Source organism: Oncorhynchus mykiss, chromosome 1 (genome assembly GCF_013265735.2).
Source record: "Oncorhynchus mykiss isolate Arlee chromosome 1, USDA_OmykA_1.1, whole genome shotgun sequence".
Lineage (NCBI taxonomy): Eukaryota > Metazoa > Chordata > Actinopteri > Salmoniformes > Salmonidae > Oncorhynchus > Oncorhynchus mykiss.
Window position 1 is genome coordinate 81,033,219 of NC_048565.1, and position 23,761 is coordinate 81,056,979.

The 23,761-nt window shown below is 44.7% G+C and overlaps 1 protein-coding gene across 3 annotated transcripts in view; it reads left to right on the forward strand.

Annotated features, from left to right (window-relative positions):
* The window catches only part of LOC110532748 (tau-tubulin kinase 1), a 41,901-nt gene extending 18,514 nt beyond the window's left edge, over positions 1 to 23,387 (forward strand). For all 3 annotated transcript variants that reach the window (XM_036986726.1, XM_021616873.2, XM_036986735.1), the window contains 2 exons: positions 11,554 to 13,814; positions 14,071 to 23,387. In XM_036986726.1, the coding sequence (XP_036842621.1) occupies positions 11,554 to 13,814; positions 14,071 to 14,527 (2,718 nt within the window). In that variant the 3' untranslated portion in view covers positions 14,528 to 23,387. The remainder of the gene's footprint in view (positions 1 to 11,553; positions 13,815 to 14,070) is intronic.
* Positions 23,388 to 23,761: the final 374 nt, after the last annotated feature.

The window sequence follows — 23,761 nt, forward strand, 5'->3', positions numbered from 1 at the left end:
TGCTAAGCAGTACATTTAGGTTGTCAGGGAAAATGTATGGTGTTTAAAGTACATTCTTTTCTTTAGGAATGTAGTGAAGTAAAATGTAAAAGTTGTCAAAAATATAAATCGTCAAGTAAAGTACAGATACCCCCCAAAAATATATTTTACTTAAGTACTTTAAACCACTGGTGTTAGAGTTAGTAGATAGTTGAAATGTAACTGATAGTCTGTAGAGCATCTACTGATAGAATATCCATATAAAGTGTTCCCTTTCGTTTTTATTTGGTTTAAACATGATTATTTTCTCATTGATACAAATATATATTTTGCTAGAGACCTGTTCAAGATAGCAGCCATTTCAACCATGTTGTGCTGATGATGCAGGATGATGCTGTGGTGTCAGTGCATGTTCTGATAGCAAATATGTATCTGATTGACATGTGTCAATCAAAGGAGCATGTACTGTAGGAGTGTCATGGGTCATGATGGTAAACTGTTCCAGTACACAAAAACTGTTCCACAACACAAGCAGTGATATGTCTCTCCTCCCTCTCCGCGCCATGTCTATCTCTGCCTCTTCAAAACCTGATTTAAATATCTTGCCAAAATAACATTGGCCTGTACCTGCATATCCATGTCCAGTGACAGTCGGCAAAAACTGAAACACTCGAACAACATCCCTTTTCATCCATCCAAAATAAAACCCCACCCAAACGATTGTGCATAGGTCTCGTTTATCCCTCCCAAAAAAGAGATCCCTCCCTTTATATTTCTGCTGTCTGTGCGTGTGTGTGGTGGGCTCACTGCAACATGCACCCACTCACACGGAGACCCACTCACACGGAAACCCAGACACACGGAGACCCAGACACACGGAGACCCAGACACACGGAGACCCAGACATACGGAGACCCAGACACACGGAGACCCAGACACACGGAGACCCAGACACACGGAGACCCACTCACACGGAGACCCAGACACACGGAGACCCAGACACACGGAGACCCAGACACACGGAGACCCAGACACACGGAGACCCAGACACACGGAGACCCAGACACACGGAGACCCAGACACACGGAGACCCACTCACACGGAGACCCAGACACACGGAGACCCAGACACACGGAGACCCAGACACACGGAGACCCACTCACACGGAGACCCAGACACACGGAGACCCAGACATACGGAGACCCAGACACACAGAGACGCAGAGACCCAGACGCGCGGAGACCCAAACACGCAGAGACCCAGACGCGCAGAGACCCAGACACCCAGACGTGCGGAGACCCAGACACACAGAGACCCGGACACCCATACAGACAGACACACATACAGACACTGACCCAGACACACATACAGACAGAGACTCCAGACGCGCAGAGACCCAGACATACAGACGCGCAGAGACCCAGACATACAGACGCGCAGAGACCCAGACATACAGACGCGCAGAAACCCAGACGCGCAGAAACCCAGACACACATACAAACAGAGACCCAGACACACATACAAACAGAGACCCAGACACGCATACACACAGAGACCCAGACACGCATACACACAGAGACCCAGACACACATACACACAGAGACCCAGACACACATACACACAGAGACCCAGACACACATAAACACATACACACAGAGACCCAGACACACATAAACACATACACACAGAGACCCAGACACGCATAAAAACAGAGGCCCAGACACACAGAGACCCAGATACACATACAGAGACCCAGACACACATACAAACAGAGACCAAGACACACAGAGACCCAGATACACATACAAACAGAGACCCAGACACACATACAAACAGAGACCCAGACACACATACAAACAGAGACCCAGACACACATAAAAACAGAGACCCAGACATACATACAAACAGAGACCCAGACACACATACAAACAGAGACCCAGACACACATACAAACAGAGACCCAGACACACATACAAACAGAGACCCAGATACACATACAAACAGAGACCCAGACACACATACAAACAGAGACCCAGACACACAGAGACCCAGACACACAGAGACCCAGACACACATACAAGCAGAGACCCAGATACACATACACACAGAGACCCAGATACACATACAAACAGAGACCCAGATACACATACAAACAGAGACCCAGATACACATACAAACAGAGACCCAGATACACATACAAACAGAGACCCAGATACACATACAAACAGAAACCCAGATACACATACAAACAGAGACCCAGATACACATACAAACAGAGACCCATGTATGCATACAAACAGAGACCCAGACACGCATGCAGAGACCCAGACACGCATACAAACAGAGACCCAGACGCACATACAAACAGAGACCCAGACGCACATACAAGCAGAGACCCAGACGCACATACAAACAGAGACCCAGACGCACATACAAGCAGAGACCCAGACGCACATACAAGCAGAGACCCAGACGCACATACAAGCAGAGACCCAGACGCACATACAAGCAGAGACCCAGACGCACATACAAACAGAGACCCAGACGCACATACAAACAGAGACCCAGACGCACATACAAACAGAGACCCAGACGCACATACAAACAGAGACCCAGACGCACATACAAACAGAGACCCAGACGCACATACAAACAGAGACCCAGACGCACATACAAACAGAGACCCAGACGCACATACAAACAGAGACCCAGACGCACATACAAACAGAGACCCAGATACACATACAAACAGAGACCCAGATATGCCTACAAACAGAGACCCAGACACGCATACAGAGACCCAGACACGCATACAAACAGAGACCCAGACGCACATACAAACAGAGACCCAGACGCGCATACAAACAGAGACCCAGACGCACGTACAAACAGAGACCCAGACGCACGTACAAACAGAGACCCAGACGCACGTACAAACAGAGACCCAGACGCACGTAAAAACAGAAACCCAGACGCACGTACAAACAGAGACCCAGACGCACGTCTAAAACAGAGACCCAGACGCACGTACAAACAGAGACCCATACGCACGTACAAACAGAGACCCATACGCACGTACAAACAGAGACCCATACGCACGTACAAACAGAGACCCATACGCACGTACAAACAGAGACCCAGACGCACGTACAAACAGAGACCCAGACGCACGTACAAACAGAGACCCAGACGCACGTACAAACAGAGACCCAGACGCACGTACAAACAGAGACCCAGACGCACGTACAAACAGAGACCCAGACGCACGTACAAACAGAGACCCAGACGCACGTACAAACAGAGACCCAGACGCACGTACAAACAGAGACCCAGACGCACGTACACACAGAGACCCAGACACACAGAGACCCAGACACACAGAGACCCAGACACACAGAGACCCATACACTCATACAAACAGAGACCCAGACACACAGAGACCCAGACACACATACAAGCAGAGACCCAGACGCACATACAAGCAGAGACCCAGACGTACATACAAACAGAGACCCAGACGCACATACAAGCAGAGACCCAGACGCACATACAAACAGAGACCCAGACGCACATACAAACAGAGACCCAGACGCACATACAAACAGAGACCCAGACGCACATACAAACAGAGACCCAGACGCACATACAAACAGAGACCCAGACGCACATACAAGCAGAGACCCAGACGCACATACAAGCAAAGACCCAGACGCACATACAAGCAGAGACCCAGACGCACATACAAGCAGAGACCCAGACGCACATACAAGCAGAGACCCAGACGCACATACAAACAGAGACCCAGACGCACATACAAACAGAGACCCAGACGCACATACAAACAGAGACCCAGACGCACATACACACAGAGACCCAGACACACAGAGGTCCCAGACGCACAGAGACCCAGACACACAGAGACCCATACACTCATACAAACAGAGATCCAGACACTCATACAAACAGAGACCCAGACACACAGAGACCCAGACGCACATACACACAGAGACCGAGAAGCACATACAAACAGAGACCCAAACACGCATACACACAGAGACCCAGACACGCATACACACAGAGACCCAGACACTCATACACACAGAGACCCAGACACACAGAGACCCAGACGCACATACAAACAGAGACCCAGACACGCATAGACACAGAGACCCAGACGCACATACAAATAGAGACCCAGACGCACATACAAACAGAAACCCAGACACGCATACACACAGAGACCCAGACACACAGAGACCCAGACGCACATACAAACAGAGACCCAGACACTCATATAAACAGAGACCCAGACACGCATACACACAGAGACCCAGACACACAGAGACCCAGACATGCATACAAACAGAGACCCAGACGCGCATACAAACAGAGACCCAGACGCGCATACAAACAGAGACCCAGACGCGCATACAAACAGAGACCCAGACGCGCATACAAACAGAGACCCAGACGCGCATACAAACAGAGACCCAGACGCGCATACAAACAGAGACCCAGACGCGCATACAAACAGAGACCCAGACGCGCATACAAACAGAGACCCAGACGCGCATACAAACAGAGACCCAGACGCGCATACAAACAGAGACCCAGACGCGCATACAAACAGAGACCCAGACGCGCATACACACAGAGACCCAGACACACAGAGACCCAGACGCACAGAGACCCAGACGCGCATACAAACAGACACCCAGACGCGCATACAGAGACCCAGACGCGCATACACACAGAGACCCAGACACACAGAGACCCAGACGCGCATACAAACAGAGACCCAGACACACAGAGACCCAGACGCGCGTACAAACAGAGACCCAGAGGCGCGTACAAACAGAGACCCAGACGCGCAGACACACAGAGACCCAGACACACAGAGACCCAGACACACAGAGACCCAGACGCGCATACAAACAGAGACCCAGACACACAGAGACCCAGACGCGCATACAAACAAAGACCCAGATGCGCATACAAACAAAGACCCAGACGCGCATACAAACAAAGACCCAGACGCGCATACAAACAGAGACCCAGACGCGCATACAAACAAAGACCCAGACACACAGAGACCCAGACGCGCATACAAAGACCCAGACGCGCATACAAACAGAGACCCAGACACACATACAAACAGAGACCCAGACGCACATACAGAGACCCAGACTCGCATACAAACAGAGACCCAGACACACAGAGACCCAGACGCGCATACAAACAGAGACCCAGACGCACATACAAACAGAGACCCAGACGCGCATACAAACAGAGACCCAGACACACAGAGACCCAGACGCGCATACAAACAGAGACCCAGACGCGCATACAAACAGAGACCCAGACGCACATACAAACAGAGACCCAGACGCGCGTACAGACAGAGACCCAGACGCGCATACAAACAGAGACCCAGACGCGCATACAAACAGAGACCCAGACACACATACAAACAGAGACCCAGACGCACATACAAACAGAAACCCAGGCGCACAGAGACCCAGGCGCACAGAGACCCAGGCGCACAGAGACCCAGGCGCACAGAGACCCAGACGCATAGAGACCCAGATGCACAGTGACCCAGAGACCCAGACACGTAGAGACCCAGACAGACACACAGACATTCCCATGACAGCAGAGATAGAGAAGAGACGGAGTCTTCTTGGCCACACCCCCACCTGATGCCTTTCTCCTCCACTCTTATTGGTCTTTTTCAGTTGGAGGAGGATAGGCCCCACCCCCACCACCCGCACCACTCTTTCCCGAGGCCCAACCAATTGAGAAGATTGGCGTCGTACGTGTTCTCGTCCTCTACCCTGGAGACGGAGCAGTATCCCCATGGTAACTTGGAAGCTGGGGCGTTGATCCAGAGAAGCCGCTCTGCCGAGAGCAGCCCCGCCCGTCTCCCCTCGCGGCGCCACATGCCCCTGGTACCCGGCAGCCCCGGGGGGTCGCGACCACGACACTCCGTCCTCAACCTGTCCCGACTCCAGATACAACAGATGCTGGCTAAACTAATGAACAAGACGTGATCGAATAAATAAGCCCAGTAGGGGTTGTATCTGACATCCTGTGTAATCACATGCAGAGCCTTTTCACGAACCACAACAACAATATCCCTCCTCCTCCTCACAGAAAACAACACCGCCCTGGCTACATCTAGGGGGGTTAGAAGGTTTTAAAAAAGGGAATATTACAAAATGTTTTTTTTATTGTGCAGTAAACTGAGGCCCCCCGGCCCAGCCTGTACCCTGTGCTCCACGTGTGCCTGTGGGTTTGTGGGACCGTGGGCCAGGAATAGTAGGATTGCATTTTGTCCTTCTTGAGGAAGTGCAGGCAAGGTCCCTGGATATCCGAGCCGAACCAGGCCACCCCACGAGGCATACAGCTCCGTGGAGAGACAGAGAAGGAGAACCAGGAGGGGGAGAGAGAACCACATGGTCCAGACACTGTACACACCACTTTATTGTACACTGACACTCGTTTTTTGAAAGATGCTGTTTTTATTCAAGCACTGAGTACTGTATCTTTCTGAGAGGTAGACTTTTAGGCAAAGAGTCTGGGCTTTGTGTCATTTCTGCTCTGCCCGGGCATTCATCTGCACATGCTTAGAAGTGCTTTAGGACTTGTGCAGGCATGCGTGTGTGTAGATCATCATCACCACCACCACTATTGCCATCTTCATTCACATGTTGTTCCTGTTTGATCTAGTTTAAAGCCAAAATCTGTTTGTTTTTGTTATTTCAAATAAAGCATAGCAAAATGTTGAATGGTCATTGGAGATGCTGCTTTATCACAGTCAATGTGCCAGGATGTTGAGATGAACAGAGAGACATGATTACTGTCATGGATCAGTATAGGCAATAGATTGATAGGCAGTAGATTGATAGGCAGTAGATTGATAGGCAGTTAATTGATAGGCAATATATTAATAGGCAGTAGATTGATAGGCAATAGATTAATAGGCAGTAGATTGATAGGCAGTTAATTGATAGGCAATATATTAATAGGCAGTAGATTGATAGGCAAAAGATTGATAGGCAATATATTGATAGGCAATAGATTGATCGGCAGTTGATTGATAGGCAGTAGATTGATAGGCAGTTAATTGATAGGCAATAGATTAATAGGCAGTAGATTGATAGGCAATAGATTAATAAGCAGTAGATTGATAGGCAGTAGATTGATAGGCAGTTAATTGATAGGCAATATATTAATAGGCAGTAGATTGATAGGCAATAGATTGATAGGCAGTAGATTGATAGGCAGTAGATTGATAGGCAGTTAATTGATAGGCAATATATTAATAGGCAGTAGATTGATAGGCAATAGATTAATAGGCAGTAGATTGATAGGCAGTTAATTGATAGGCAATATATTAATAGGCAGTAGATTGATAGGCAAAAGATTGATAGGCAATATATTGATAGGCAATAGATTGATCGGCAGTTGATTGATAGGCAGTAGATTGATAGGCAGTTAATTGATAGGCAATAGATTGATAGGCAGTAGATTGATAGGCAATAGATTAATAAGCAGTAGATTGATAGGCAGTAGATTGATAGGCAGTAGATTGATAGGCAGTAGATTGATAGGCAATAGATTAATAAACAGTAGATTGATAGGCAGTAGATTGATAGGCAGTAGATTGATAGGCAGTAGATTGATAGGCAATAGATTAATAAACAGTAGATTGATAGGCAGTAGATTGATAGGCAATAGGTTGATAGGCAATATATTGATAGGCAATAGATTGATAGGCAGTAGATTGATAGGCAGTAGATTGATAGGCAATAGATTAATAAACAGTAGATTGATAGGCAGTAGATTGATAGGCAGTAGATTGATAGGCAGTAGATTGATAGGCAATAGATTAATAAACAGTAGATTGATAGGCAGTAGATTGATAGGCAATAGGTTGATAGGCAATATATTGATAGGCAATAGATTGATAGGCAGTAGATTGATAGGCAATAGATTGATAGGCAGTAGATTGATAGGCAGTAGATTGATAGGCAATAGATTAATAAACAGTAGATTGATAGGCAGTAGATTGATAGGCAATAGGTTGATAGGCAATATATTGATAGGCAATAGATTGATAGGCAGTAGATTGATAGGCAATAGATTAATAAGCAATAGATTGACAGGCAATAGATTGATATGCAATAGATTAATAAGCAGTAGATTGATAAGCAGTAGATTGATAGGCAATAGTTTCCCTCATTGCAGTGGAATGCTGCTTTCTTACTGCATATAAATGTTTATAAGATGTATATAACACGTTTATAACATGTCTATCATATTGTATTCAGTTTCAGTTGTGACAGTATTACCAGTGTTACCAGCAATAATGATTTATTTTCCATAATTGATCTAGTTTACTGTTATTTATCTTGCCTTTCGTTCTGGACAGAGGACACGGCTCTTGTTAAGAACACACCTTCATTTTGATGCACCAGTCTTAACTATAGATTTGTGAAATATCCATATTGTCAAGATGTCTTTCTAACTACTGTAATTGTTTTAAAAGGAGGGGACTTAGGCTGAAATTCAATTGAACCTGGCCTAGTAATGTTTACGCAGTGCCTTTGTTTACAAACTTACCTCTCTACCTAGTACTAGTGCTTTTTATTTTTTTACAAAGGAGAATTTCCAAACTACTTTCCATAATAATTATTTAATGACAGGATAGGAGCAGCAGGGCTCATGTGGGGTTTGAACCGGGATCCCTGCCGCAAGGGGGTGCCGGAGCTGCTCGCTTTGGGCCAGTAGTAGTAGGATTTATGTCTCTATGGTTAAATCCAGGATTTAACCATAGAGACACTATTTAATTATTAGTAGGCATTGATTTATGTCAATGTGAAATTCAAATCTTCCTACCATCACATCTAAGCCAATATGACACCAATGTTGATCAAATCAACATGATTGGATGTTTTCCATCACACCACTCCTGTTATGATCCATTCTGATTCCTAATTCTATGGATTTGACCCACCACCTCTCTATCAATTCATTTAATTTGACCATGGGAAAAGAAGAGCTATACTGCTTTAACACCACAATGCAGGTTTAATTGAATTGAGGCCATGTCTAGATTGTATAATGGGGGGGGGGGGGGGGGGTATAATACAGTTGCCCAGTTGGTCTTCCATCCATTTCACTGTTTTCAGTGATCCAATAATGACATTCACTGAATGTATTCATCACCCTCTGATGAAGCTTAGTTCTGAGGCTCTATGTCGAGCATCTTAGGGTAGGAGTGCTGATCTAAGATCAGGTATCCCCTGTCCATGTAATCTAATTCCCTATGATCTAAAAGGAAAGATGTATGCTAGATTAGCACTCCTTCTCTTGAGATGCTTTGTGAATATGGGCCCTATCAGTTCAGTTCGTACAATAAATAATATTGGACGCCACTTCGCTTGAACTAGTAAAGTCTGATGTGATAGGTCCTTGTTTACACTGGTCTACAGTTTATCTGCTGCACTTTGGTTGATTTCCTAACCAGAAAAGTACACCCACGGATCAGTGAATACCTAAGTAGGGTTGGTAGGCATCTGTTTAAAACATTTGTTAAAAACATTTAGTTTGTCTGGTAATGTTGAAGTGGGTTTTGGGAGTTTTCCTACAGAAGCATTCTCATGTAAAATGGCATGCAATCATATACTGTAATGATGCTGCTTAGTAGCCTGTGTAATGTTGCTCCAGTCCTGTGTGTACTGTCCTGATTGCATGTAGATCTTGGTGACTTATTTGTGCTTGTGGAAAGACAGACGGCAAGAGGAAAAACATTGTCTGGTTTCTGAGTCACTTATTTATTGCCCAGTGTCCCAATCTTGGCCAGGTCGCAGTTGCAAATGAGAACTTGTTCTCAACTGGCCTACCTGGTTAAATAAAGGTGTTCTCAACTGGCCTACCTGGTTAAATAAAGGTGTTCTCAACTGGCCTACCTGGTTAAATAAAGGTGTTCTCAACTGGCCTACCTGGTTAAATAAAGGAGAAATAAAACAAATACAAATGTGTCTGTGAGTGATACAGATGTAGGATCTTAATTTGATCCAGTTTGCTACAGAAGGAAAATAATCCTTCAGCACCAGGAAATGTGAATTATTATCTGGATTATAATGATTTGACATTTTTGTATGGTTCATACCATACAAATCAAGTCTGAAATTTCAAAGTGGAATCGACAAACACAACTCAAATGCACTACAAGTTTGCATTTCCCGCCGTGCTGGAAAATTCTCCGCATCAAAAGAGTGCTCAAATGAAGATCCTACATCTGTTCAGTGAAAGAAGAGACTCTTGTATAAAAGTCCTTCTCGACTCAAATTCTTCAAAGGCTGTCTAATGACTCGCAGTACTGGAAAAACGGAACTATTCTCCTGTTCATTGCAAATAATGTATGTGGGAGGTGGGTTGGAATGCGAATATGTAAGATAATACAGTGGCAATCATAGTTTTTTAACACTTTGGAGCGAATGTAAAAGATGTCAACCATTATTTGAACAACATCGTGATCCGTGAGTGTCTCTCGGTAGAGGACAGTACAGTCACTATTCTCTTTTTGTGAATATATTAGAAGCATTTGTTTTTGTATCACAATAACCCTGTAGAGTTATGTATAACATGATGTATTTAAAAGCATGTATATCGAGCCATTTTTTAAAGAAACACACAAAAAATGGATATTAGTACATTGATCGACAACGCTTCATCACTTTGATGTCATCTCGTCGTGTGATCTTGTATATTTGCTTCACAGCTGTACATATATTTGCCAATGCACTGTTTGTAACCATGGCTACACATGAAATCACACCTGGGTTGAGCAATTTAAAAGAAAACAGAGAACATAACATGTACATATATACAGTATTATATGTATCATGCTGTGCTATTGACTTTCTGTGCCTTTTTTTATCCATGTATGTCAACTATACTAGACATTTCTCAGACGCTTGTATACAACCAAAATATGATTAAAGGATTTGGGAAGTACTTCATTTAGCCTTTGCTGCCTTTTGCGTTTATTCAGTAATGGCTAATGGAAAATGGTTTGATGCTATGGTAGTCATTTTTAAACGTATCCAAAGTTTTCTAATATATTCATGTTTTTAAGGCCATACACTGGTTCTACTCTGCAACAGTTTGCAGGTATCTGTGTGTATTGATGTGTACTGAAGTCTTTGTGAGGGTGTTCTTCGTATGTTTGTCCTTTTCATTTCATTAACTCATTGTTAGATAATACATCTGATATTTCATTATTATGTCCTACACTCTTAGAAAAAAGGGTTCCAAAAGGGTTCTTCCGCTGTCCCCATAGGAGAGCTCATTTTGGTTCCAGATAGAACCCTTTTTGGTTCCATGTAGAACCCACTGTGAAAAGGGCTCTACCTGGAAGCAAAAAGGGTTCTCCAAGGGATTATCCCATGGGGACAGCTGAATAACACAATAACACCTTTTTTTCTAAGAGTATGGGGTTCAGGGAAAGTATTTCCTTTTCTTTGATACTTGTGTACTACAGCCTCTCTTTGTGATGTGCTGCAGGACCTGGAGCAGATCAGCCCATACCAGGGTGGCAGTGGGGAGGACCTCAACTTCCAGGGTGTAGAGAGAGAGAGGCCTAAACTACCCGCGCTGGCCCAGCATCGCTTTCGACGGGTGGACTTCCTCTCTGCCATGCTCACCGGCGCCGCCACCCTTCCACCACTCCAAACCTCCTTTGAGGTTGATTCCAGAACATGTGTTGAGCAGGATCAGGATGGGAATGTGGATGCCGCTGAGGTCGGGGCTGGGGCAGTGTACAGCGGTGATGGGAGCCCCAAGAGCAGCGAGCACAGCCAAGAGGGTGATGATGGAGCTCCCTCTACTCTTCTTGCAGACGAGCCTCCTCGGGAATACCCTCGCCGGGCCTCTTCAGGAGTGGGGTTTGGTGGTGATCCGGACCTGGAGCTGGAGGAAGGCTCCAAGACCCTGGTGCTCTTCTCCCCTGGAGACGTGAGGAGGTCCCTTGCCGTGGTGGGTGATCTGCCCCCGGACGATGCCGGGAGTCACCAGGGGACGCTGGCAGCCATCACACCCCAGTGCGAGAGAGCTCTGGGACCTCTGGGAAGCCTGCTGGACGTGTCTGAGCCAGGTACTTTATTCTCGCAGTTGAAGTCCGAGCCCAAACCGCCTTCGACGGCCATCTCCGCCATGCTGGTCAATGTGGCGCCCAATGTTGTTACTCCCACCAGCACCTCCCCTCCTTTCACCAAAGTAGAGCGGACATTTGTACATATTGCCGAGACTACCCACCATAATGTGATGAGCTCCTCAGGGACTCTGCAGCTCAGGCTGCTGCTCCCTGGGCTGGTTGAGGAGCCCACAGACGAACAGGAGAACCACTCGGAGGAAGAGAAAGAGCAGGATGTCTTGGATGGAGAGAAAGAGAGGAGCAGGGAGAGCAGATCCGATGTGGACCGTTCAGACTTTGAGAAGGAGAGGGAAAGTGGATCTGAGGGCGAGGTTCCAAACAGAGACAGTGAAGAGGGGAGGGAGAGTGGATCTGAGGGCAAGGTTCCAAACAGTGAAGAGGGGAGGGAGAGTGGATCTGAGGGCAAGGTTCCAAACAGAGACAGTGAAGAGGGGAGGGAGAGTGGATCTGAGGGCAAGGTTCCAAACAGAGACAGTGAAGAGGGGAGGGAGAGTGGATCTGAGGGCGAGGTTCCAAACAGAGACAGTGAAGAGGGGAGGGAGAGTGGATCTGAGGGCAAGGTTCCAAACAGAGACAGTGAAGAGGGGAGGGAGAGTGGATCTGAAGGGGAGTTCCAAAAGACATACGACGTACAGAGGAGGGAGAGTGGATCAGAAAGCAACGTCTTTGAGAAAGACGGGGACGAAGTGAGCAGGTTTGAGGAGGAGGAAGAGGAGAAGAGAGAGAGTAGGTCCAAGGAGGAAGATCCCGAGAGAGAAATCCCAGGTTCCCCAGAGAGAGACAACAGGGCTAAGGAGGAGGAAAAGGATGTTGTAAAGAAAGAGGTTGAGGAGTTAATCCCCCCAGAAAAAGAGATGGAAGAAGAGCCAGAACTTGGGGACGAAGCCCAGCCAGCGATCCAGTCAAACCTCTCCTCTCCCATTCTTGGTGCCCCAGAAGAACCTGAATCCCAGGATATCCTGGCCATTTCAATAGAAACCAAGTTAGACTCTGAAACAGAGGACACCCCTATTGTCGTTTTGCCTGAGATGGAGCCTGCCCAAGACGAGATGTTAGCAGAGAAGGAGAGCCAGATCCATCTCGAACAAAACAATGAGGCTTCTCCACAGGAGGAACCCAAGGACCCTGGTGATCCAGAAAAATTGGCAGAGGCCAGCAAACAGACCAGGCCTCAGAAAATGAGCCGAATCCCGGTTCTCTCCCGGTCTGAGGAGGACACCAGCTCGGACCAGGACCAGTCGGCGGCGTCCCAGTCATTCAAGTCTCGTCAGAGGGCCAAGCGACCTCACCTAGCCCGGCTGGTCATGGAAAGGAGGCAAGGTCGCATGCTAAGACTGGCTTCTGTTTCCTCTGCGTCCTCTGCGGATGATGGCTGTAAAGTTCCAGCAGAGATCCAGTCAGAGGAAGACACCCATGATGAGGACAACTATCTGCCCAGGAAGGAGAGGGGAATTTGGGGGGAGAGGAGTGAGGGGCGTCAAAGGAGCAGAATACCCCGTCCTGTCACGCCTGTTAAGCTACAGGGATCCTCTGTTACACCATTTCATGCTGTCTCCCAAACTGGCCCCAGCGCTAATCTCCACAAACCCCAACTTTCAACTATATATGCTAGGTAGGTTCAATTAAAAGCGTATTTGACAGGAAACGCATGTTCTTATCAATTCCCGATCTCTAGAGGCTCACGCCAAGGCTGCCTTTTATCCACTCTGTTGTTCACCCAGCCCTTTGAATAATATTCTGAATTGATAATATTACTATGTGAAAACCTCCAGATTATGATCTTTAAGCATAATTCTAGAACATAATTCAGAATTCAAAGCATCATTCTACATATATGACTATCTCTGTATTGTATCTCTGTGTTTCAGGCATCAATCTCACAAAACTAGGACCCCAAGAATAAATGTTCCACTGCACCAGAGGTCCCAGACTCTGCAGTCCCGACCCGGACCCGGGGCCAACTCCTCCTTCTTATTCTCCACCCCCCAGACCCCCCTGCGTGGGCTCATCTCCCGAACCCCTCTCTCTGCATGCCCCTCCCCCCGTAGCCTCAGCACCTCCCCCTGTTGCTACTCCACTTCCCGGACCGACAGCCCCTCCCCTCAGCGCCCACGCCGGGGGGCTGCAGTTACAGAAGTCCGGAGGCAGCTCATATCCGTGCGGGCGCAGACTGCACTTCCGCTAAAACCCAGACCGCCTCAAACCGATGATTCCTCAGCCCCTGCGATGCCCAGGAGGCGAGGCAAACTTTACCCGTTGTCATCTACATCCACACCCACCAAGGGGAAGTCAGATGCTTCTGAGAGCAAGACAACCACCAGATAATATAGCCTAGCTTAGTGTATCAGGGCTATCTATCCACCAGAACATCCACACTGCACTTCACACACCCCTTTATCTACTGTATGTCAGAGTAACTCCACGACCTCAAACGTGTTTGTGCAAAAACACTATGTTTCAACTCTCAGCTTAAGATAACAAAGAGGGGTCTGCTTCTAATCACAGTTAAGGCCAAGAACAAAACCAGTAATAGAGAGCACCAGGCAGCGGTGAGACCCCCAATGCCACAGACTAGGGAAGTGGGTGTGACCCCCAATGCCACAGACTAGGGAGGTGGGTGAGACTCCCAATGCCACAGACTAGGGAAGTGGGTGTGACCATGGGTGTGACCCCCCAATGCCACAGACTAGGGAAGTGGGTGAGACCCCCAATGCCACAGACTAGGGAAGTGGGTGAGACTCCCAATGCCACAGACTAGGGAAGTGGGTGTGACCCCCCCAATGCCACATACTAGGGAAGTGGGCGAGACCCCCAATGCCACAGACTAGGGAAGTGGGTGAGACCCCCAATGCCACAGACTAGGGAAGTGGGTGTAACCCCCCAATGCCACAAACTAGGGAAGTGGGTGTGACCCACCCAATGCCACAGACTAGGGAAGTGGGTGTGACCCCCCCAATGCCACAGACTAGGGAAGTGGGTGTGACCCCCCAATGCCACAGAATAGGGAAGTGGGTGTGACCCCCCAATGCCACAGACTAGGGAAGTGGGTGTGACCCCCAATGCCACAGACTAGGGAAGTGGGTGTGACCCCCAATGCCACAGACTAGGGAAGTGGGTGTGACCCCCAATGCCACAGACTATGGAAGTGGGTGTTTGTTACCTCCTTCTGCAGCTGAGGCCTCCCTGCACCTGTCTGGGAACTTGTTCCTTAGCAGGGTTTGAATTACACATTGACTCTTGGGGCTCTGCACGATGATGGTGCCCAATGTCCATATCGATTGTGGGGTGCCTCATTTGTTATGGGGTTCCACTAGCCTCCCCTAGCCCCCCTGTGATTCTGACTCAGTACAGCAGCCCTCGTATGCCTTAATAAGACCTGTTCTAAGACCAGTTCTTGTCTACTCCTCCCATCACTAACGCTTCCAGGGAAGAAAAAAAACTGCAACAGCAGAGCAGCAGCCTCCTCTGTTCTCACTTACTAGTTTGCTTAAAGAAGTGCTTTAAATTAAAATGATTACGTGTGATATGAAAATAATATATAGCTAAATTATAGGATGAACGTTATTTAGGTCAGACCACGGATAGTAGTTTAGGTAACACTTGACGTTCCTTCTTATGAAGAGTTCTGAACTGTTATATTGCGTTATAAGCGTTCATAGCACCTTATAGAAGTCATGGAGCATTATGAAACTACAATAAAGCAATTAGGTACCAGAGACTGTTATATATTATTAATATCTCTCTCATGCCTTATTACTTGATTGTCAAGTTTCACAATGCTCAATGACTGCATCTATGAGATTCTATTAAGGTTTTTAAAGCATTATAACACTTTACAAGGTGCTTTGAGTAAAGTTACCGTCATGTAGATAATAATCAGGGACTGGTAAATTTGCATTTTGGAATGAAAACCTGTGCCCGACCTACTGTATGATAACCGCCATAGAGTAGTATACAGTCTCATAAAGCCCTATGAAGGTGTTCATTAGACAATATCACACTTCACCAGGAGCTGCTTCAAGTGCTGCTAAATGTTTCATGCAGTAGGCCAATATCTCTGTTTGAACTAAGGGTGACGCTTTAAATTAAGGTACCTTTATTGTAAAGTGTTACCGAAATAAGTCTCATTATTCCTCTGTCTTTTTCATTGAGATAGAAAAGGATTTTGAGGGAATCGAAATGAATGCATAAAGTCGATGTACTTGTGGCTTTGTAATGGTCAGCATGTGTTCTTGTCTACCTTGGGAAACGGTTCACCCAGATATGATCATGAGTGGCTTTTATTTTGGAGGAGTTCATTAGATGTACCTACAGAGTCCCAAATGGCTCTATATTCCCAAATTAGTGCACTACTTTTGACCAGAGCCCATAGGGAGTAGGTTGCCATTTGAGGCTCATATTAAATCAGAAACACATTTAAAGATAGATACTGTGGAATGTGTCCAAATGAGCATGATTTCTGTTATTGTTGTATTAGGGACTGTACTTTATTTATAATGAGGGATACCTGGAGGAAATCAGACCTCTCGGAAAAGAAAATTGATGTCCCTCCCTTCAGTAAAAAATATTGCACACTTGAAAAAACACTAGTGACCTTCCCCTATACCCCAAAAAATAATTCAAACAAAGTGGATAGCAGACAACATGCCTAATGTTTACCCTCACTCGTAGGACAGACAAGAGCCTTAGATATGCAGTTTTAGAAACTGTAAGCATTACATGAAACCGTTTCATAAGCATTACATGGCTAAGTAGCAAGGGCGGTGGGCCAGAAGGTTGTGGATTCGCAGACCACTGTGGACAAGGGTAGTGGTGAAAAGCTCTGCTTTATAATAAAAGCACTGCATGAATCTTATCATCTTATTTGCAGTTCTGAGAAAAAAATTGCCTTTTATCAACTCAGAAGCAGAATTTCGTCTAATACCTCAACAGTGCATGACAACGAATGAGCGCATGCTGCAGCACAGGAGACATTTTGATTTCTATACGCTATTGTTAAAAAAATAGGATCGTCTTCAGTTTGGAACAGTGCTAAAGTTGTCTATCAACTGTAAACATGTAGAACAACCGAACCAGTATCTGAGTATCTGATCATAAATGAATTTGTTTTTTTAACACAGTAGCCGCAGATCATCAGGTAGGCCTATATGCACTTGCAACTTATTTCAATTGTAAAACTATCATTTTCTAATTCATTCTATTTTATTCCGTTACATTCCTGTTACAAAATAGACATGCATAGCTCACCACATGATCCTCAAACCAAAGACGGGCCAAACTCATGTTTCTAAAAGTCAATTCAAAGGCACTGTAGAATGACAGTGTAGCCCAATTAGGATTTTTTTGTTTCATTGATATTTCATTCTAAGTAATTATTTTAAACAGCCTTAATGAAAAATGTATAGGCATGTCATTAAAGTGCTGTTTTTGATGTGCTGTTGAAATGCTGACCACTCCTGCCTGCCTGTAGCTTGTCACGAATCCTTCACAATGTATTTATTAAATAGCAGACTAGACCCTTATACAGAAACCCAGGCTAAAACCCCAAACAGAAAGCAATGCAGATGTAAAAGCACGGTAGCTAGGAAAAACTCCTTATAAAGACTGGAACCTATGAAGAAACTTAGAGAGGAGTCAGGCTCTGAGGGGTGGTCAGTCCTCTACTGGCCGTGCCGGGTGGAGATTATAAGAGTACATGGCCATTAAGGCCAGATCGTTCTTCAAGATGCTCAAACGTTCATAGATGACCAACAGAGTCAAATAATAATCACAGTGTTTATAGAGGTTGCAACAGGTCAGCACCTCAGGGGTAAATGTCAGTTTGCTTTTCATAACTGAGCATTCAGAGGTTAAGACAGCAGGTGTGGTATAGAGAGAAGGGGACAGAGAGAGAGTGCGAGGGAGCATGTCCAGTGAACGGGTCAGGATTCCATAGCCGCAGGCAGATCAGCAATAATTGAGCTGTAGCATGACCAGGTGGACTTGGGAGGGAAAACAGCCAAGAGTTGTCAGGCCAAGTAGTCCTGAGTCATGGTTCAAGGGCTCAGGTCCTCCTGGAGGGGAGAGAGAGAGCAAGTGAGAGATTGGAGAATTAGAGGGCGCATACTTAAAATGACACAGGACATCAGATAAGACATGATAATTACACCAAATAGGACAGACTGACCCTAGCCCCCCGGCACATAGACTATTTATTGCGGCATAGATACCGGAGACTGACACAGGGGGTGGTCGGGGGACATTGTGGCCCCGTCCAACGATACCCCCGAACAGGGTCAACTAGGCAGGATATAACCCCACCTATTTTGCCAAAGCACAGCCCCCACACCACCACAGGGATATCAACAGACCACCAACATACTACCCTGAGACAAGGTGGATATCCCCTACCGCACAATCCCGAGGGGGTGCAAAACCGGACAGGAAGATCACATCAATCACTCAACCCACTCAAGTCGAATAAAGCGGGAATAAAGCCTGGCACGACATGATGCACCCCTCCTAGGGACGGGATGGGAGAGCACTAACAAGCCAGTAGCTCAGCCCCCATAATAAGGACAGAGGCAGAGAAACCCGGTGGAGAGAGGGGAGCCAGCTAGTCAGAGACAGCATGGGTGGTTCGTCACTCCAGAGCCTTGCCGTTCACCGTCACACCCCTCTGCCAGAATACACTTAATCATAGGGCCTACTGAAGAGATGAGTCTTCAGTAAAGACTTAAAGGTCAAGACCGATTCTGCATCTCTCACATGGATCGGCAGACCATTCCATAAAAATGTAGTTCTATAGGGGAAAGCCCTCGTTAGCTGCTTACTTAAAAACACTAGGAACAATGAGGAGGCCTGCGTCTTGTGACCGTAGCGTACGTGTAGGTATGTACGGCAGGACCAAATCTGAGAGATAGGTAGGAGCAAGTCCATGTAATGCTTTGTAGGTTAGGTTTTATTTGAGACAACTGTACAACCATCAAGATTAACTGTCAGATTCAACGGAAGGTCTCTTTGTTTCTTAGGACCTAGAACAAGCATCTCTCTTTTGTCAGAGTTTATAAGTAAAACATTTGCCACCATTCACTTCCTTATGTCTGAAACACAGGCTTCCAGGGTAGGCAGTTTTGGGGCTTCACCATGTTTCATCAAAATGTACAGCTGTGTTGTCTGCATAGCAGTGAAAGTTGACATTGTGTTTCCGAATTACATCCAAAAGAGGTAGAATCTATTGTGAAAAAAATAGTGCTCCTAAAACAGACCTTGAGGAACACCCAAACTTAATTTGGATTTTTCAGAGGATAAACCATCCACAGAGACAGAATTATATATTTTCGACAGATAAGATCTAAACCACACATAAACGTCTGTGTAAACCACTTACGGTTTCCAATCTCTCCAAAAGAATGTGGTGATCGATGGTGTCAAAAGCGGCACAAATGTCTAGGAGCACGAGGACAGACGCAGAGCTTTGGTCTGACACCATTAAAATGTAATTTACCACCTTCACCATCGCGGTCTCTGTACTACGATTGGGTCTAAGACCAGACTGGAGCATTTAGTTTACATTATTTGTCATCAGGAAAGCAGTGAGTTGCTGAGCAACAGCTTTTTATTAAATAACAATTTCAGAGGAATGGGAGATTCGATATTGGCAGATATTTTCTTTTTTTTATCTCAAGGCTTTTTACGGAGCGGCTTTATTACTGCCACTTTTAGTGTGTTTGGTACAAAACCCACTGAGTCTAAATAAAATAAAATATTATCTGGCATGACTACGAGATCCGAATTCAGGGAACTCAGTGAGGAATTCTGTATATGGCCCAGGAGGCCTGTAAACAGTATCTATAAAAGTGACTGAGTAGGCTGCATAGATTTCATGACTAGAAGCCAAAAGACGAAAACGTTGTAAATTGAAAATTGCTGTCATAAATGTTAGCAACATCTCCGCCTTTGCAGGATGTGTGGGGATATGGTCACTAGTGTAACCAGAAGGAGAGGCCTCATGTAACGCAGTAAATTCATCAGGTTTGAGCCATGTTTCATCAAGCCAATCGCATCAATCACAAGCCCTATCTCAAATATGAAGACCTACCTCCTGTCACACAGGAAGGCCTAGCTCGTCTTCCTTGAATATGAAGACATAGTCTTCAACACAAAACGCTCTTGTTGTTAGTAGCCTAAAGTCAAATTAAAATGAAGACCGTTTAAATGAATTAAGCCTTCTCAAATATCTGTGGCTGGTGCTTCATAGTAATGTTGGTTGTGTAAATTACTAGAATCTGGCTTATTGTGAGGTCAATAAGTCTGAGAAATATATTCATTATGGGCAGCGAAACATATCGTTTTTATTCAAATCAATTAAAGCAGTAGCAAGCTTACCACCGGTCCTCCTTTTCATCGCCACGCTTTCCCTCTCAAACTGAACAGGACATCAACAGGCCCAGTCCGAACGCACAGGAATTGTAAAAAATAAAATAAAATAAAAATGTCAACATTATTTTCAAAAGAAGCCATTCACTCATCTCCTGAAGTGCCAACGTATACAGCACAGTCATTGGTTAGGCAGCACAAAAGGGTTTACATCAGCAAGAGCAGGGCAGGCCGGGGTTCATGATTGGGATAGCCTATCCATTGAAGTGTATAATGCTGTGTAGCCTAGTTTTATATACACCATCCCAGCAGCGCAAAAACACGGGAAGTACATTTTCTTGGAAATATAACTTTGCCCTGTGCTTCTCCGAGCATGCTCTTCGTATAGCCTAGGCCTATAGCCTATAGAATATGGATCATTTGATTGAGACCACACTAGGAGCACTTAATATTGCGCACCCTGCAGATAATCAGGGATGAGGGACAGCATCGGGCACACATTGAGATGTAATAAGCAACTACTTCTCAAACTCTTGAGCAATATGACATTTAATCTAACCTGGACTAGATACAAAAAAATACTCAACCCCCCCCCCCGACTAAAAATGAAATAGCATGGCCCTACCCCATTTTTCTCCACTCCCAGTTCTGAACATTTTGAAAAGTCCTTCACAGTTTATACACATGAGGAAGTAGTGCTAGTTATACAGTTTCATAGAATGTTTACTTCAGGTGTAAATCATCAATCATTCTCATTTACGACATTTTGCTAAAACATTTTACCAGTTACAAAATCCTATGATTCTGAACATACCGTGTACCTACTTACATATTAAAAACATCACTGTAGAATTTGATTTATTTTGCACTTTAAATGTCACTATGTTTCTTTGTCTTTTCTCAGTATGTTATTCTGTGCTTCACGTATAATGTGTTACCCTTTTATCTTACAGGAATCATAATTTCTCTCATCAAATGACAAGGATAATACAACTTACAATACAACGAAACATCTACTCTAGTACAATACGTTTTCAAATCCATTTATTTTGCTTCATACAATACCCCAACAACTTTCTGATGTCACCCCAAAATGTCTTGAACAATTTAGTGAGACATGCACTCAGGTAGAGCTGCTATGTGATGCCAATCATTCACAGTTTAATATGAAGCAATTTCATTGGCTCACACTAATAAAAGTTTGCTTTTAATTGGTCCATCTATTTTACTTTTTTACCAATCAGCATTTCTAAGAAATTTGGCATGCCTTGAAATATACTTGCTTCTGGTTTTCCATAATAGTTTATTGTACATAATATAGTTACTTCTTGAGACAAAAGGTCATCTTTATTTTTATTTGATAAATCAAAGAACTGTTGAGAAAAAAAATGTAATTGCATTTGTTTTGTTAACTTTATTTTTCAGAAGTATCAAATTGTTGGATGAGACCTCCTCAAGCTCTAATAATGCTGCTGCATTCAAACTAACAAAAATGTGTTAAATATCTGTGTGTAATTTGACATGATTCAAAAGATTGTTTGGTGAGAGAGATGGAACTTAATATTGAATGTAATCAGGAAGAAAAAACTTGCAGCGATGACAAACTACAGCATTCATAACTAAATGTAAATTGAAATGCGGAAAAATGCTAACCAATCAAGGCTATTACAAACTACATGTACCTACATTTTTAAGAATGTCAAGATAAAGTATCCAATCTAAAGCATTGACTGTTGTACTTTATCAATGAATACATAATGTGATGTTAGGAAGAGGGAGAAAGATAGTATTCTGTTATGGGTACATTCAATATGTTTTCTGTTCCCCTTCTCTGTGGACTATCGATCTGCCCAATCCAGGGTGAACTTTGCATGAATGTGTTTCATGAATTAAATCATTATCCAATTAACTGCTTATTATATGAACTAGCTTGCTGACAAGTTGCCATTTGATCACTGATGATCGACAATAAAGACCTGCTTCATTCATGTTGGGATTGACCATTGACTTGGTTTGAATATTTATCTTTGTTTAGCTCACCAACATGAGACCATCCATGTTGAATTTTTGCATTATGTTGACATATATAATTCATATTGGTTTTCCAAGCTGGTGGAAGCAAAATAGCCCTGTAACAGCAAAGCTTCCCCACCATATTTTACAGTAGGTATGAGTAGGTCTGCATATGTATCCTTCTTTCCAGGCCAAAGAGCTCTATTTGACCATAGCGCCTGTTCCAATCCAAGTGCCAATGCCGTTTAGCAAACTCCAGGCATTTACATTTGTTGGTTGCTCTCAATGAAAGTGTCTTTCTGGCAACCGCTCCAAAGAGCCTATTGGCAAAGGAGATGGCGTCAAATTGTAGATTTGGAAACTTGGTGACCCGAAGATGTGACCAAGTTCTGTAATTCTCCAGCTGTGGCCCTTGGACATTTCTTTGCCTCCAGAACCATCTTCCTCACTTTGCGTGGGGAAAAAAATACACATGCATTCAATATCAGGCAAGATTACCACTGTTCCAGTACCCATTACCTGATTTATGAAGGTCAATAACCATTTGTGAGTTATTTGCTTTTTCCTATGCGTGTTGCTTCATTTATCTACCCCAGTAAAACAGGAAGCCACGGAAGACCAAAACGCATTCCATAAGATAATAATCATTTAAAAAAGTAGAATGTTAATGCAGATTTTATTTTGTTTGTTTATATTTATAATAATCTTTAGGGGTGCCAATAATTTTACCCCTATTTCTTTGAGAGAGAAAATGCATTACTTGTTAAACAAAATCAATTTTTCTGAACAATTGCTTAGTAGCTCAGTATTTATATTATTTATTTTATGCAGTCTTTTTTACTCATCTTTGTCAAGGGTGCCGTTCATTTTGGACCTGATTGTACATCGATATTACATGATTTTGATTTGATTGCACAAGATTAAATTAAACGGTGGCCAGTGTGCCCCAATGCCCTTCCTTGCTTTCATGCCTCACTTCTCTTTCGGGGCAAAGTGAGTTGGCACATTAGTCTCCTCAGTTACCCATTTCCAAAGGATTAAAGATTAAAATAGCAAACCCAGAGACACTTGTACAAAGTCTACAGTACAGAACAAATGTATTACAGATTTATACAACGGGTGGGTCTAAGCCTGAATGCTTATTGGTTAAAAGTCTATTCCACAAGTTACCACCAGCTAAATCTATGA